We start from the raw sequence: 14,265 nt of genomic DNA, 5'->3' as shown, positions 1-14,265 counted from the left end.
GTATTCAAAAAGTCTTTGTATCTTTGAACATGAAGCTAACTGAAACTCAAAGAATTGAAATTCTCATAATGATTGGTTATGGAGATAAAACACTTACGCAGAAAGAAGTATGTGCGTTATTTAATAATAAATACCCCCGTCGAGAACCAATTTCACAATCCACTGTAAGCAAAATTGAGAAAAAATTTAGAGAAACGGGTCATGTTAAAGACCTTCCTAAAGGTAGTAGAAAACCAATATCTGAAAACCAACAAGTAGACGTTCTGTTAGCTTTTCAAGATAATCCTCATAACAGTTCACGGCAAGTAGCATTAGATAATGACATGGACCATTCAACAGTTCTTAAACAGCTAAAGAAGGAAAAGTGGCATCCCTACAAAGTAAGTTTAGTACAAGAACTTATGGAAGATGATTTTGATAAACGACGAATTGAATTTTGTGAAATTATAATGGAACGAAATAACAGAGATCCGATGTTTTTAAAAAGATTATTTTCTCTGATGAAGCTACATTTCTACTAAACGGTAATGTCAATCGTCAAACTTATCGGTACTGGGCTACGGAAAATCCACACGGGATGCACGAGTACCGTACTCAATACCCAGAGAAAATTAATGTTTGGGTGGGAATAATAGATAATAGGTGTATTGGACCATACTTCTTCGAAGAAAACAGGTCCTCGATATTTAGAATTTCTTCAAAATTTCTTGCTTCCAGAATTGAACCAGTTGTTTCCAAACAGAAATGATTTATGACTACAGCAAGATGGTGCGCCCCCACACTATGCTGTCTTGGTACGCAACTACTTAAACAAGGTCTTTCCAAATCGGTGGATAGGTCGAAGAGGAACAATAGAATGGCCGCCTAGGTCACCTGATTTGACTCCCCTTGATTTCTTTTTATGGGGATATTTAAAAAGTAAGGTGTATCAAAATAGACCACAAAATATTAATGAACTGAAAGAAAGAATACGTAATAGGTTGTTCAAATAACTCCGGAAGTTTTAGAGAATGTTAGAGAAGAGTTCGCGGCACGCCTTTCTCATTGTATTTTAGCTGAATGTAAACAATTTAAGCACTTAATTTATGTTTCGTTGTATTTATTGAATAATACTTAATAAATATTTATTGTAATAATAAAAAATTAATTATTTTTTTAAACAATTACAAACTTTTTACTAATTACTAAGACATACTGATATAGCTGAATAGGTATTTAAAAGACCTTTCAAATGATGTATTACAATACCCCCCTTTCTATTTAAAAATTTTAGCAATGACGTCATCACGCTCACATAGATGACGTCAAAAATAAAAATGTATTCTTACGAATAGCTTATTTAAAAATAAAAATCGACGGGTTTCAGGATTTTTCCTTAAAGTCTCCGGTTTACGAAATAACGAATTTATTCCTTTCATTTCCACCATACTGTATATAAACATTATTTTATGACCAATTTTTTTATATCAGTCTGCAGATTTGCTGTATCAAAAGATATTGGTGGTTCATTTGCTAAGTATTCTTCTAACAAAAGTTGCCGGAAGAAATTCAGAATGCAATTGTATTGCAATAAATCCATATTGTCAACATGTTCTTGTATAAAATCAAATAATTTTTCATGGGCTGGTCCATGTTTTAATCTTCTTTGAAAAAAAATACTATTCTTATTCTTCGCGTATTCTTATCTATAATTGTTTAAAAATCCTCTTTTGCATATTCTATGATAAGGTATATGTCAATTCTCTCCAGAAATTGCAAGCTGAACATCTAAGTGGCTTTATCAATCAATACTTTTGTTTGGCACAACTATATTCAATAAATCCATGGCAATGTTTTTTCTAGATTTTTCGCAAAATGAACAGATGTCTGGAGGACTCTGGACTGGGTTCGATATTTAATATTATTTAGATTTATTTGTATTGTTCTTTCATAAGTATGGTTGATATTAAATTTAAATAATGCAATAGTTAAAATCATTAATTACATCGATTAATATTTTTTTATTATTTTCTATGAAGCGTAAAAGTGCAATCTTATCTACTCTGATAATATAGGGTTAAATGGTTTTTAATAATTATTTTCAATTATGCATATAATCACCTAAATATTTTAAGTGGAATTTTTAACTAAAAAACGATAAATTTTTGAGATTTTTTTAAGGGAAAATGTACGACAAACAATAAATTATTTATTACATTTAAATAAGAAATTTTATTAATAAGAAAATTTTGTTTTAATTACAAATTTAAAATTTTTTAAACGTGATGTTTGAGGACTCTTTTCTTCCATCTTAAATACATGGTCTATCCATTGAAGGCGCTGTAAGGTGATTTTTTTTATACATTGTACCTATATTTCATAATTGTAACTGATTTCTCCTCTGTTGTTCTCTTTAATAGGACCTAGTATTCGTCTCAGTACCTTACTTTCAAATATGTCCATGCTCTTTACAGATTTTTGAGTCAATACCCAAGTGTCACATCCATATCTTATTATCGGTGGGATTATGGTCTTGTGGATTCGTATCTTTGTTCTTTGATGTACGTCTTGTAATTGAAATATCTTGTTGATAGTAAAGTATGCCATATTGGCTAGAATTATTCTTCTGCTAAGCTGTACATCGTCAATTTTGTCCTTTGTGATGTTGGCTCCTAAATAGATCAAGGTATCTAATTTTTCTTGCTATCTAAGTTGTTAGCTGTTAAGGAGGGTCGTATTTCTCTCTTTGATCGATTTTGTGCTAGGATTTTACTAATTTTTGTATTTATTGGCAGACCATTTTGTTTAGCATGTGATTTGTTTCGTATTCGTATTCCCGAGTGTTGCTTTGTTTCTGCTGGTGTTATGCTGCCCCAATAGGTATATACATCCATCAAAAATAACTGACATTGTAACATTTTTTTTTATAATTAATATATTAAATTATTTTTAATCCCTTTACCCCTGTGGATGATACGCCCATGGTCGTATTCACAAATGGGTTGTTAAATGTTATTGGGAGACAACCTCAAAATACGGAATAACCGACTTATTAAAAACGACGGTTTAGGTAATCCTAATAAGTTTCGTAGGTAAGTAGATGGACGGAGTATACCTAATATATTTATTATTTGTTTATGTAGAGTGTTGACTAAATTTATTGAATAGTTAACTGTTGAGATCTTTCCTTGGATTTGGTCTCAGAACCAAAATATCTTTCTTTATTTCTTTTCTTTTCTAAGGTTTCTTAATTTTCTCCTTAAACCCCAAAAAATTAAGTGGCGCCCTGTTCCCTATCTTATCTTATCTTTGGTAATTTTACCCATCTATCTTTTTGTTTATTTCTGTATCTTTTCTAATAAATCTTATCCTATCTTTACTTATTTCGTCTGTTGGACCCATTCCCGGTTCCAAAAGCTAGTTTCGAACCCACGACTCGCTCTCCCCCAACCATCTGGCTGCTGTCCGCAGTGTCTCCATTGGTGACCTTTCTAGCACCATCCAAAAAAGGTTTCCGAGGTTACAACATAAGATGCCTCAACTCATCAGATGTAGATAGCGATCATTGTCTAGTATAATGTACAATAAGAATCATCATAAAATACTTCACACTGAAGAGAGCGGCGCAACACAAGCCAAAATCAGAGTCAAAGAACTAAATACTTAATCCACGAAGTACTGAAGAGTAGAATGGAACGATTATAGCCAAATTACAATAAATAGAGTAGTAAAGACGACAAGAAACGGTTCCCCAATAGGAAGACGGTCAGTAGGAAGACTATGTAAACGACGAAACGACAACTTACTGGAAGCACATTGAAAACAGACAGAGTCATGTCTACATAAAAAGAATCCACGAAGTACTGAAGAGTAGAATGGAACGATTATAGCCAAATTACAATAAATAGAGTAGTAAAGACGACAAGAAACGGTTCCCCAATAGGAAGACGGTCAGTAGGAAGACTATGTAAACGACGAAACGACAACTTACTGGAAGCACATTGAAAACAGACAGAGTCATGTCTACATAAAAAGAAAAAGATAAAGAAGAAACATATGCTGCTAGTTGGACTGATTTATTGATAAGTGTGTTGTTTCTATGTTCTGGTGGTTTTCTAACTACGCATTCCAGTGCTAAATTAAAGAGTTAGTACCAGCCCATCACCCTGTTCTAACTCTTGTGTTATTTGAAATGGGTCTATCGTCTTATGGTGTTTATGTATCTGAGCCACTGTGTCTGTCGTTTTCATTCGGATGAGCCTAACTAGTTTAGGTGATTCGCTTAATAAGTGTCACATCGTTGTTTAAAATCGATAAAATTGTATACACATCTATGTCATGTTCTCAGGCTTTGCTTAAAACCTGCTTAACCGTGAATCGTTAGTCGATGGTTGATCTTCCTTGTCTAAATCCTACTTAATATTCTCCGATGATCTCTGCACGGGATTCTAATCTATAGTTAAGTATACTAGTAAATATTTTATATAAACAATGCATCAAGTAAATTCCCCTATAGTTTTGACAGAGCAGTTTATCGCTCTTTTTATGGATTGATCAGATGATACTCTTTTTTCACTCTAATAGAATTTTCACTTGCTCCAACTTAAACAATTCTGCGGGTATTCTTATACATCTGTCTGCAAAGAAAACTCGGCCTTTTATAGACCAGAACTTAACGAATTTTGCACCGACTTGGATCTGCACTAGTATAAAATTCATTTAACCTAGAAGCTAATGATAAACGATTATAGACAATGGCGTGTATTTACATCTTAAGTCACAAGTCTATGCAAATAGGCCACAAACCAGAACGGTTCTCCAAGCCAACATAATCATTGCCATCGCATCGGTCAAATTCAGTCTGATTTATGCACCAGTCACTTGGATTCGCACCACACAGCGAAGCCGTGACGAAAATTTGAACGATTTTGTTTTCCATATATCGAGAGGTATTTCAAACAAAAAAATTTCGATGGTATCTCACATAATTAATATTTAATTATTATTTAAATTTACAGATACGGAGCTCTTAATTAAAGACTCATTATTTATATCTAAAGAGGATGATCATGATTTTTAATTTATTTTCTATAGATGAATATCTTAAATGATAATTTTATTAGCATTTAAGTTACCTATTTTAATTACTTGATCTATTTTATTAATTCTCCCTTTTTACCCTGCTCTGGAGTATAGAATCTATTAATTAGAATATAACTTTTATTAAACTACAATATTGTTACTAGCCGTTCGATTATACATATATATATATATATATATATATATATATATATATATATATATATATATATATATATATATATATATATATATATATATATATATATATATATATATATATATATATATATATATATATATATATATATATATATATATATATATATATATATATATATATATATGAGTAACTTTCTCTTCTGTGTAATCGTTCAAATTTTTATAAGGCCTAAAAAATTTTTAGTTATTTTTGTTTATAACTTTTTATTTTCAATTTTACGATAAACAGTAATACAAATAAAGTTGTAGGAAATTTAATTTTCTACATATTATATTTTATAAAATTTGCTGTAGTGTTGGTAATTTACGAGATACAAAGATACAAGGGGGACAAGGGTGGCGACCCCATCTTAAACTTAAGTGCATACTAACCACCCCCACACATCAAAAAAGAAAATTGGGTTTTCTTAAAAATGTAACTTTTCAATGGACTATTAGCATAATATAGTATAGTAAACAGAATGAACAGAACAGAATTAAAAATTTCATTAATAAAATAAATTTTATTTTGTGTAATAAAGTATATATAAATATTATATTCGGTTCATTTGCCTTAAATAGAACAAAATCCAACAATCTTACTGATCATAAAATATAGAAAATTAAATCATTTACTTTTCAAGTGAATGGAATTAATAAATTTTAAAGTCACTGTTTAAGGTCCACTGATCATTGGTTAATTACTTATCGGTCTTTATATATGACTTGTGCTTTACCATCAAATCATCCTTCATTTATACATCTATTTATGTACCACAAAACATTTATTATGTTGCTGTAGAAGCTACCAAAGAACAAATAATGAACAATATAAGTTAACAATTTATTTTTTTAATACACCAGAATCTAAAGCAAACCAAGATAAACGGCTGAGAATGATGAACAAGTTCAAAAAAGAATTTCTATTGGAAATTTTTCATAATACCATATTATTATCAAAATTTTTCATTATCTTAATAATACAATAAGTAATTTTGTTTTAGTTTGGACTCTACGCTGATCCAATATTTAAAACTGGCAACTGGCCTCAAGTTGTGATTGACAGGATTGACACCCGAAGTAAAGCAGAAGGGAGACAAGATTCAAGATTACCTATCTTGAACCAAACCGAACGAGATGCAATAAAGGGAACATTTGATTTTATGGCGATTGATTTCTTTGATACAAAATTAGTTGCTGACGACACAGAAGCTGAAATCGGAACACCCAGCTACGATGCTGATCTTAGAGTCAAAATTTCTAATGATCCAGATTGGACTGTCGACGCTGATGATCACGCTGTAAGTGTACATATATGCATTACAAACATATTGTATTCGTGGTTAATGTTTTATGTTTTTGTTTCTAGATTGCTCCAGGTAGCCTGAGAAACCTGCTGAAGTATCTCAAGAACAACTATAACGATCCTGAAATTCTAATAACAGCTAGTGGGATATCAGATGATAACGGAACCTGCAATGATGATCATAGAGTTACATTCTTAGAGGTAAGTCTATTTAGTACTTAGAATAGGTTATTATGTTTTTTGTAGATGATAAATGCAGTTACGCACATCTGATGGCACAGGCAGTGTAGACTTATAGGCCTGCCATACCCAATAAAACTCCTCTTCTTGGCCATGCATTAGGCATCCGAAAATATCATTTCTGACGTAACTTTGGCTGACTATATGTTTTTCTTGTCAGCCTTGTCAATTGACAATTCAAAGAATTACCTCCTTTTAAATGTAGTTACATTCGGTTTTTCGATTAACCTTGGGTAAACCTTTGCGTTTTAAGTTCAAAGCTAGCATACATTTCCAACGTTAAAAAAACTTTTTTTGCACATAGTAACAAAAAAACACCACTATGCTGTTACTAGCTAATTATAATTTATTCTCTTTCAGCCCTGAAGAAGCCAAATTAATTCTCTTTGGCGAAAACGTTCGGCGAAACAATTGATACTCATTAGAGTCTTTCTTGCAGATTTCCCCAATATTTAAGAGTTTACTATATATATATATATATATATATATATATATATATATATATATATATATATATATATGGTATTAAGGTCACAAGAACAAAGAGTTCTGTTAGTAAAGCGATTTATTTTTTTCGCAAAAAAAATTATTATATAACATCACTAATTTCAATATTTAGTGATGCCTCAATTACAGCTTCTACACTTCGGGGCATGCTCTAAATACAAACTTCTGCATTGTGTTTTAATTTTGGGTTATGATGCCATTCTTTAATAAGAGCTTCAATCAACTGCCGCTTCATTGTAATAACATCTTTGGCTATTTCCCGTTTGGTTAACTCCCACATAATCTCTATGAGGTTCATGTCAGGTGACTTTTCCGGCCAGGGCAGAACTGGAATATTTTCTTTGAACAGAAATGCAGTTACACTTCTAGCTTAGTGGCACGGTGCAGCATCGTGCATAAAAATGGAATTCTTTTAGCAGATGGGGAGATTCCTAGCATTCCTGTTCAATTTAAAGATCACCCTTACTCGGGGCCATTGTATTTATCAGCTGTTACCACAGACGTTATTATTGCCTTTATTGTTCCTTTTATTGCCATATCGAGTTACCGAAATTTTTCTTACGCTGCGATGACGTATCTGATAGAGTTTTACCAAATATCGGATGGAATTTTTGGTATCTTCCAAATTATTTTTCCTTTGTCGATTGTTATATAAAATTTTAGATATTATATATGTAGTTTAGAAGTTTAGTAGATACGAATAATTTCAAGAATAAATGTGGTATTGTTTTCGCGAGATCTCCCTTCATTTGGTCCAGTAATTTCTGTTTTTTCCTCATGATTTACTATAGGATCACTAACAGGAAAATTTTACTGTTATCATTGCAGGCTTGTCTTTTTAAAGACAATTCACATGCTATGATTTTTCTGATGAATATTCTTCGGTTAAAGTTGATTTTATGTAATCGAATGAACTATCTTACAAGTAAAGTCGTCCCAGGAACGCAACTTTAAAAAATATAGGTAATATCATTCTATCTACACAGTTCCATTCAAAGTTATCTAGTTAGTATAGTCTATAAGAAGAATTTTTTTATTACTAAATAAAAACAACAAAATTTGTTTAATTTTTATTTAGAGAATGAATTTCGAAGGAAAATCAAAATGCCAAAATAAACATATTTTAAACTAAAATTGTGGTTTATTCCAAATAAAAATAGTAAATTGTGTTAGGATAGCACAAGAAAATAGCTTTTGAACAATAATAGAGTCAGTACTTCAATATCCTTAGCAGGTAACTACGTAGGAACAGTAGCGGATCTTTCAAAATAACATTCAAGGGAAAGATCCTGGGAAAAATATTATGAAAATATTGTAAAGAAGAATATTTATTCGGTGATTCTATAAGGTCGTTTTTCATTTTCAGGACCAATTATCTGATGTAGCCGATGCCATAAATGAAGACAAAGTCAATGTATTTGGATACACATACTGGAGCTTGTTGGACAGCTTTGAGTGGACCAAAGGAATGATGTAAGTAGATAATTGAAGAATTATTTTTCTCTATTTGATTATAGTCGGATATATATAATTTTGTTTGTGTCATCAATGAGCTAAATACATACGTTTCATGTATCAAATTTTCGCGGTACACGCAAAACGAATGACAATAGATGAGTAAAGCGACAGCTGTGAAGAAGAGATACATTTCATAGATATTTAGTACAATGCGTGGCATTTAAGTTCATTTATTGGAGCACTATATCATCAATAATAATAATCAGATTAAACCCGTCGATCTGTTCTTTACTGTTGTATTTTGATTGGTACCCACTTTGCATTTTAACTGTAGCTCAGTGTTGTATAATGTCTTTTAGATCACTTTTTCTACGAATTTCTTATTTGCAGTTTACATGCGGATGTCTTTGTGAGGTCAGTATTTAGTGTACCCTATAAATTTTTCGAGTAAGTCTTTTATGTACGCAGGTCATATCATACCGTCAGGAAACAGGCTGGCGCACAGAAAAATACAGGCCATAGCTGTCATATTAAAAGGAAAAAATATAACATGAAGTAATAGCCAAAGTATTTTGAAACAAAGCATAATATTAAATAAGAAGTATAAAAAGAATACTTGACTTGACCTGGCAATGGTAATAGATATATACTAGGTCGTGATTATAATTTAAAACATACCGATTTGGGTCCACAACTACACTATCTTAGAGTGCAAAATAATCGACTCAAAATTATTTTACGAAAGTATGTCTTTTGTTTCAATCTAAAACGTGTAAATTTAAAAATATGTAGTGTATAATCATTAACCTCATTATTGAATTTTAAAATTTTTGTTTTTGGGTGAATCGGATCACGTATTAAAAATAAAGATTGCAGCACGTAGAATTTTACTCATTTAAATGGACACCACCGACTTGTTTCAGTTAACATCATACGCATCAAGTTCGCAAGTGCATTACAAATGGATACCACATCCGTTGAAGCAGCTCAAGCAGTAGCATTATTGAGAGAAGGCCTGAGCCAGAGAGCCATGATAATTCGACTAAAATTAAGCCAGTCTGCTGTGTCTTGAGTATACCGTCAGTACCAAGATACTGGTCATTATGTCCACCGACAAGGAGGAGGCCGTAAACGAATAACAACGGAGGGAAATTATCGATTTCTTGTATCGAAATCTTTGAGAAAGCAACATTTGACTGGTCCTAATCTCAAAGAAGAGCTTAAAGAGATGGGATGTGGTTACAAGTATTTGGACAGTCGGAAGGAGACTAAAGGCAGCCAACCTGACATCAAAAAAGCAGCTGCTGGTCCCAAAATAACTAAGAGCGTCGAGTCTATAGAAGGCCAGAAGATCGATTTGCTCAATATTCTATATAAGAAACTGTGTCATATGTAGGCTGTTCTTGTATGTTTTGGGCAGGCATTTCCATGGATGGGAAAACCGAGGTGGTTTTTATGCTTGGTGGAGGATGTGGAGGAGGTTTAACGGTGTATCGTTACATCTGAGACATTTTGGATAAACGTGTAGTTCCATACGCGGGATTTATTGGTCATGCCTTTATTTTAATGCACGATAATGCACGATGCCACATCGTACGAGTCACCACCACCTACATGACTGAGATCAGTATACCTACAATAAATTGGAATGCGTTGAGCCTGGACTTAAATTATATAGAGCATTTTTGGGATGAGCTTGGGAAGGATCCGGGACAGAAATCATGCACCAGGGAGCATAATGGATGATGAATGAGAAGCAATGCCTTAAGAATTTATAAGAAAGTGTAATAAGGTGTAGGGGTGATAATATCAAATACTGAAAAATAAAGGAATTCCTTTTTGTAATTGATGATTTCTCTGTTCAAACCGTCTTTCTTGCGTTCGTTCTAATGATGAATATTTAGGAAACTTTGTTCGTATTGCATATATTGTTTTCATAATTCGTCCTCAAAATAATGCAATAGCAGTTTTTGTAAGTTTAATAATAAAGGTACTGTTTGCACATTACCTATTTTAAATTTTATTTGAAGCAGAAGGTGTAATCTCAAATCTCGCTTTTAGTCGACTGTTTTGCACTCAAGCACTGTTTTGTAAATAGCTAAGCTGGGATGTAATGTCTACTGGAAAACCAATATACTGGCCGACAGATTTGAATAAAATACCTAATATAATGGACTTCTTTGTGGTTAGGAATATATGCTCGAATTATATTAAAAGATAAGAATCATAGTAGGACATGAACTCAAATCATTCCCTTGTCCTATTATAATAATATTCTAATATTTAAATGCTAGTCCAGTCGTCATAGATTTGACATCAAAAAATCATACGAACAAGCTGAATTTTGCTGAGAATGTCAAATTTGGGTTTCCAAAAAGATGCAAAAGAGTTCACCACTTTTACCCCAAGGCTTCCTCCTAAAACCCCCCCAGGGGGGCGAAAATAAAAAATTTCGATTTATCAAGAATCTGTATGCCGTAGAAAAAAATATTTTAAATAGAAAATGTAGCTGAGATAATTTTGAACAAAAAGGTTTCAATCAATTTTAAATAAAATTTGTATCGACTCGATGATAAAAATTCGATTTTTAAAAGATAAGATCAAAATGCATTTTAAAGGCTTTCCTATAAAATTTTTGTGTATTGCTGCAAATGAAATCAATTTCTATCAAGGGGGTAAAAGTACTTATGTAATTAAAAAGAAACAGTTTTAAATGTTTTAAATCGTTTGTAATGTGAAAGTTTAAATTTAGTGTTTTTTAAACCCCCCTCTTCAGGAAAGGGGAGGTTTAGGGAGAAAGTAAAAGTGGTAAACTTTTTTTCATCTTTTTGAAATCCCAAATTCGAAGCAAAATTTAGCTTATTCGTATGATTTTTAAAAGTTAAGTGGCATTTTCGTCTCCATTACTGTCATCATTGCAAGTGGTTGTCTGTTTAAAGACAAATCACATGCGATTATTTTTTTTACTATTTCGTATCAACTCGTAAGGTCAGAAGAGCCATCAAGAATTAAGCATAAAGGGATAGCTCAAAAATAAATAACATTATGAATGCTTAGAGAGGTGACTGCCGTCGCAAATTATGTCTCCTTCCCAAATACTGAGCCAGAAGATGTTCCGAGAGAAACAGACTCTATCCCGTTTATCAAAAAACGCACCTTTGGAATATGTGAACCACAGCAAACATAAAACCAAAGTGGAGCTACCGACAATAGCCGAGGTTAAAAAAGTCCCGAGAGTGCCATAATCCCCCGCAACAAACGGTTGCTAAAAAAGACAAGGAATTCTAACGAGCACACTAGGTTATATAGTAATGTCACAAAAGTATTCAGGATGGCTCTGGTACACAGACATTTTGATGAAGCTCAAGCAGACTTAATCATCAACAAATTGACTTAACTATCGATCCCAATAAAACCCAATAAAAACCAAAAGCTGATAAAGCAATTATCAGATCCTGTCTAAGGAAACAAAATAAATACCTTAAGACAAATGAGTGATTGTTAAGAAATTGGAAGATTCGGGAAGATCCAAATTCGTATACACGATCGACGAGGTCTCCTACAAAGTATTAAGATCTACTTATTTTAACGTGTATTACAAAACTTGGAAAAGTAAGCTTCAGAACCATCTTTAATCCATTTTTAATCAGGGTCCTACAGACTCAGACCAGAAATTATCAAGTAACTCTAAAAACATATGATACCCATCCTCTAGACCTTTACCAGCTAGTAAAAGTTCCATAATCCTTGAATGGGTATCATGAATGAATGAAAGATGTATAATAGGCCTACTAGATGCTGTTTGATCGACTGCATAATTCACTTTCTTAATCTTTATTAAGTCATTTATTTGGGATGGCCAAGCGACCTGGGTAAACGAATCGCATTCACTTCACTGTGAATAATCTAATGGTCGATTGTTCAGACCAGAAAACAAACTATTTCTGACCAGAAAACAAAAAGTCTAACGTAGTAGTTTAAAATTCTTAATGAATCTGTTACTTAGACTAGAATACGCTGGTAAATCCGATCGAGGTATGAATTCCGTTTTAATTAAGATGATAGTTTTTTATTATTACTATTTCCTGTGTATTAGTGTTTATTAATCAGTTTCCCTTTTATTTTATTAATTTTATTAATACTTTCAGACCTCATTTTGGCTTATATGCAGTACATTTGGAATTTGAAAACAATTCATCAAGAGTAGAAAAGAAATCAGCTAAATATTATGCTCTGGCCATCAAAGAAGGAAAACCTGTAGATCCTGGTGACCTTACAACAACTACCACATTTTCTACTTCCACTACTACCACAAATGCTCCACAACCAAGTGAAGAAACTTCAGGACCAAGTGGGGCGAGCACAGAATCCACTGGGTCGACCACAGAAGGACATCAAAGCGGCACTGGGAACAGTTACCAACCTGTGGGTCCAGTTATCTTCGTAATTTCGCTAATTTTTTATCTACTTAAGTAGAATTTTAGTCTGAAAGTTTAGTTTTTTAGAATAATAAATACATATACCAGGGTTTTTTAAAATTATATTTGTATATATTATCTTATAAGTATAAATAAAAAAATATAAACGGTTAATGACTTTTTATTAATAAAACTTAAATTTGTAGTATTTAAAGATCTAAATGACCAATTCTCCAACAACTATTCAGTCTTCCTCTAAAAGACATTTTTTTTAAAATCAAATGGAACAACATGACTATAAACATCGACGAATCATACTTACATTATTTGAGATGTGTAGATGACTTAGTTTTAATAGCAGATAATATCCAAGAACTAAATGAAATCTTACAACAATTAAATGAAGTTTCCAGAGCGACAGGCTTAAAAATGAAGTACAACAAAACAAAAATAACGGGCCACAATCAAAGGACAAATATAACAATACAAAACCATACCATAGAAAATGTTGAACATTATATATACCTGACCATGTCATCATACTGTGAAAACCAAATCAAGATGCTCAAATTAAAAGAAGAACCCAACTTACGTAAGCCGCTTTCCTATACCTTTAAAAACAAATCAATTCCTATAGACTTAAGGAAAGATATATAAAACATACATACTACCAGTTTGTACCTACGGGTTGGAGCTGAAAAGCCATGATATTTACATAATAAAATAATTATTAATGTCCCAATGAAAGTGACTGGTTTTGACATAACAAGAGATATCGAGAATAAATGCTGTTCGTACTGATACATCCCAGAGTTAAATAAATCCTTTCTGATTTTTATATGAACCTTCAACAGTCTCTCCAAATCTAACAACAAGATGCAAACCCAGGTGCCTTGTAGTAGAGACCATAGCGATCTGGATATCATTTATTTCAATTGGCGAATTTGCATTCTTTTAGTAGTGAAATTTGGGTAATTGAAGTGATGTCATTAAGAAAAAATTCTATAAAAAATTCACAGGGGAGGATGGGGCATTGTGGACCATCGGGACAATGAAAACGTCGGTTATTTTTTTAAA

At 32.3% G+C, this 14,265-nt stretch overlaps 1 protein-coding gene across 1 annotated transcript in view; it reads left to right on the top strand.

The window, feature by feature from the left end:
• The window catches only part of LOC140438108 (myrosinase 1-like), a 30,091-nt gene extending 16,735 nt beyond the window's left edge, over positions 1 to 13,356 (top strand). Inside the window, exons 5-8 of the mRNA XM_072527825.1 lie at positions 6,264 to 6,560; positions 6,629 to 6,766; positions 8,679 to 8,785; positions 12,919 to 13,356. Coding sequence (XP_072383926.1) covers positions 6,264 to 6,560; positions 6,629 to 6,766; positions 8,679 to 8,785; positions 12,919 to 13,246 — 870 coding nt within the window. The 3' untranslated portion in view covers positions 13,247 to 13,356. The remainder of the gene's footprint in view (positions 1 to 6,263; positions 6,561 to 6,628; positions 6,767 to 8,678; positions 8,786 to 12,918) is intronic.
• Positions 13,357 to 14,265: the final 909 nt, after the last annotated feature.

This window comes from Diabrotica undecimpunctata, chromosome 1 (genome assembly GCF_040954645.1).
Source record: "Diabrotica undecimpunctata isolate CICGRU chromosome 1, icDiaUnde3, whole genome shotgun sequence".
NCBI classification, from domain to species: domain Eukaryota; kingdom Metazoa; phylum Arthropoda; class Insecta; order Coleoptera; family Chrysomelidae; genus Diabrotica; species Diabrotica undecimpunctata.
The sequence above is the reverse complement of the archived record's forward strand: the minus strand, read 5'-3'. Positions and strand labels throughout refer to the sequence as shown.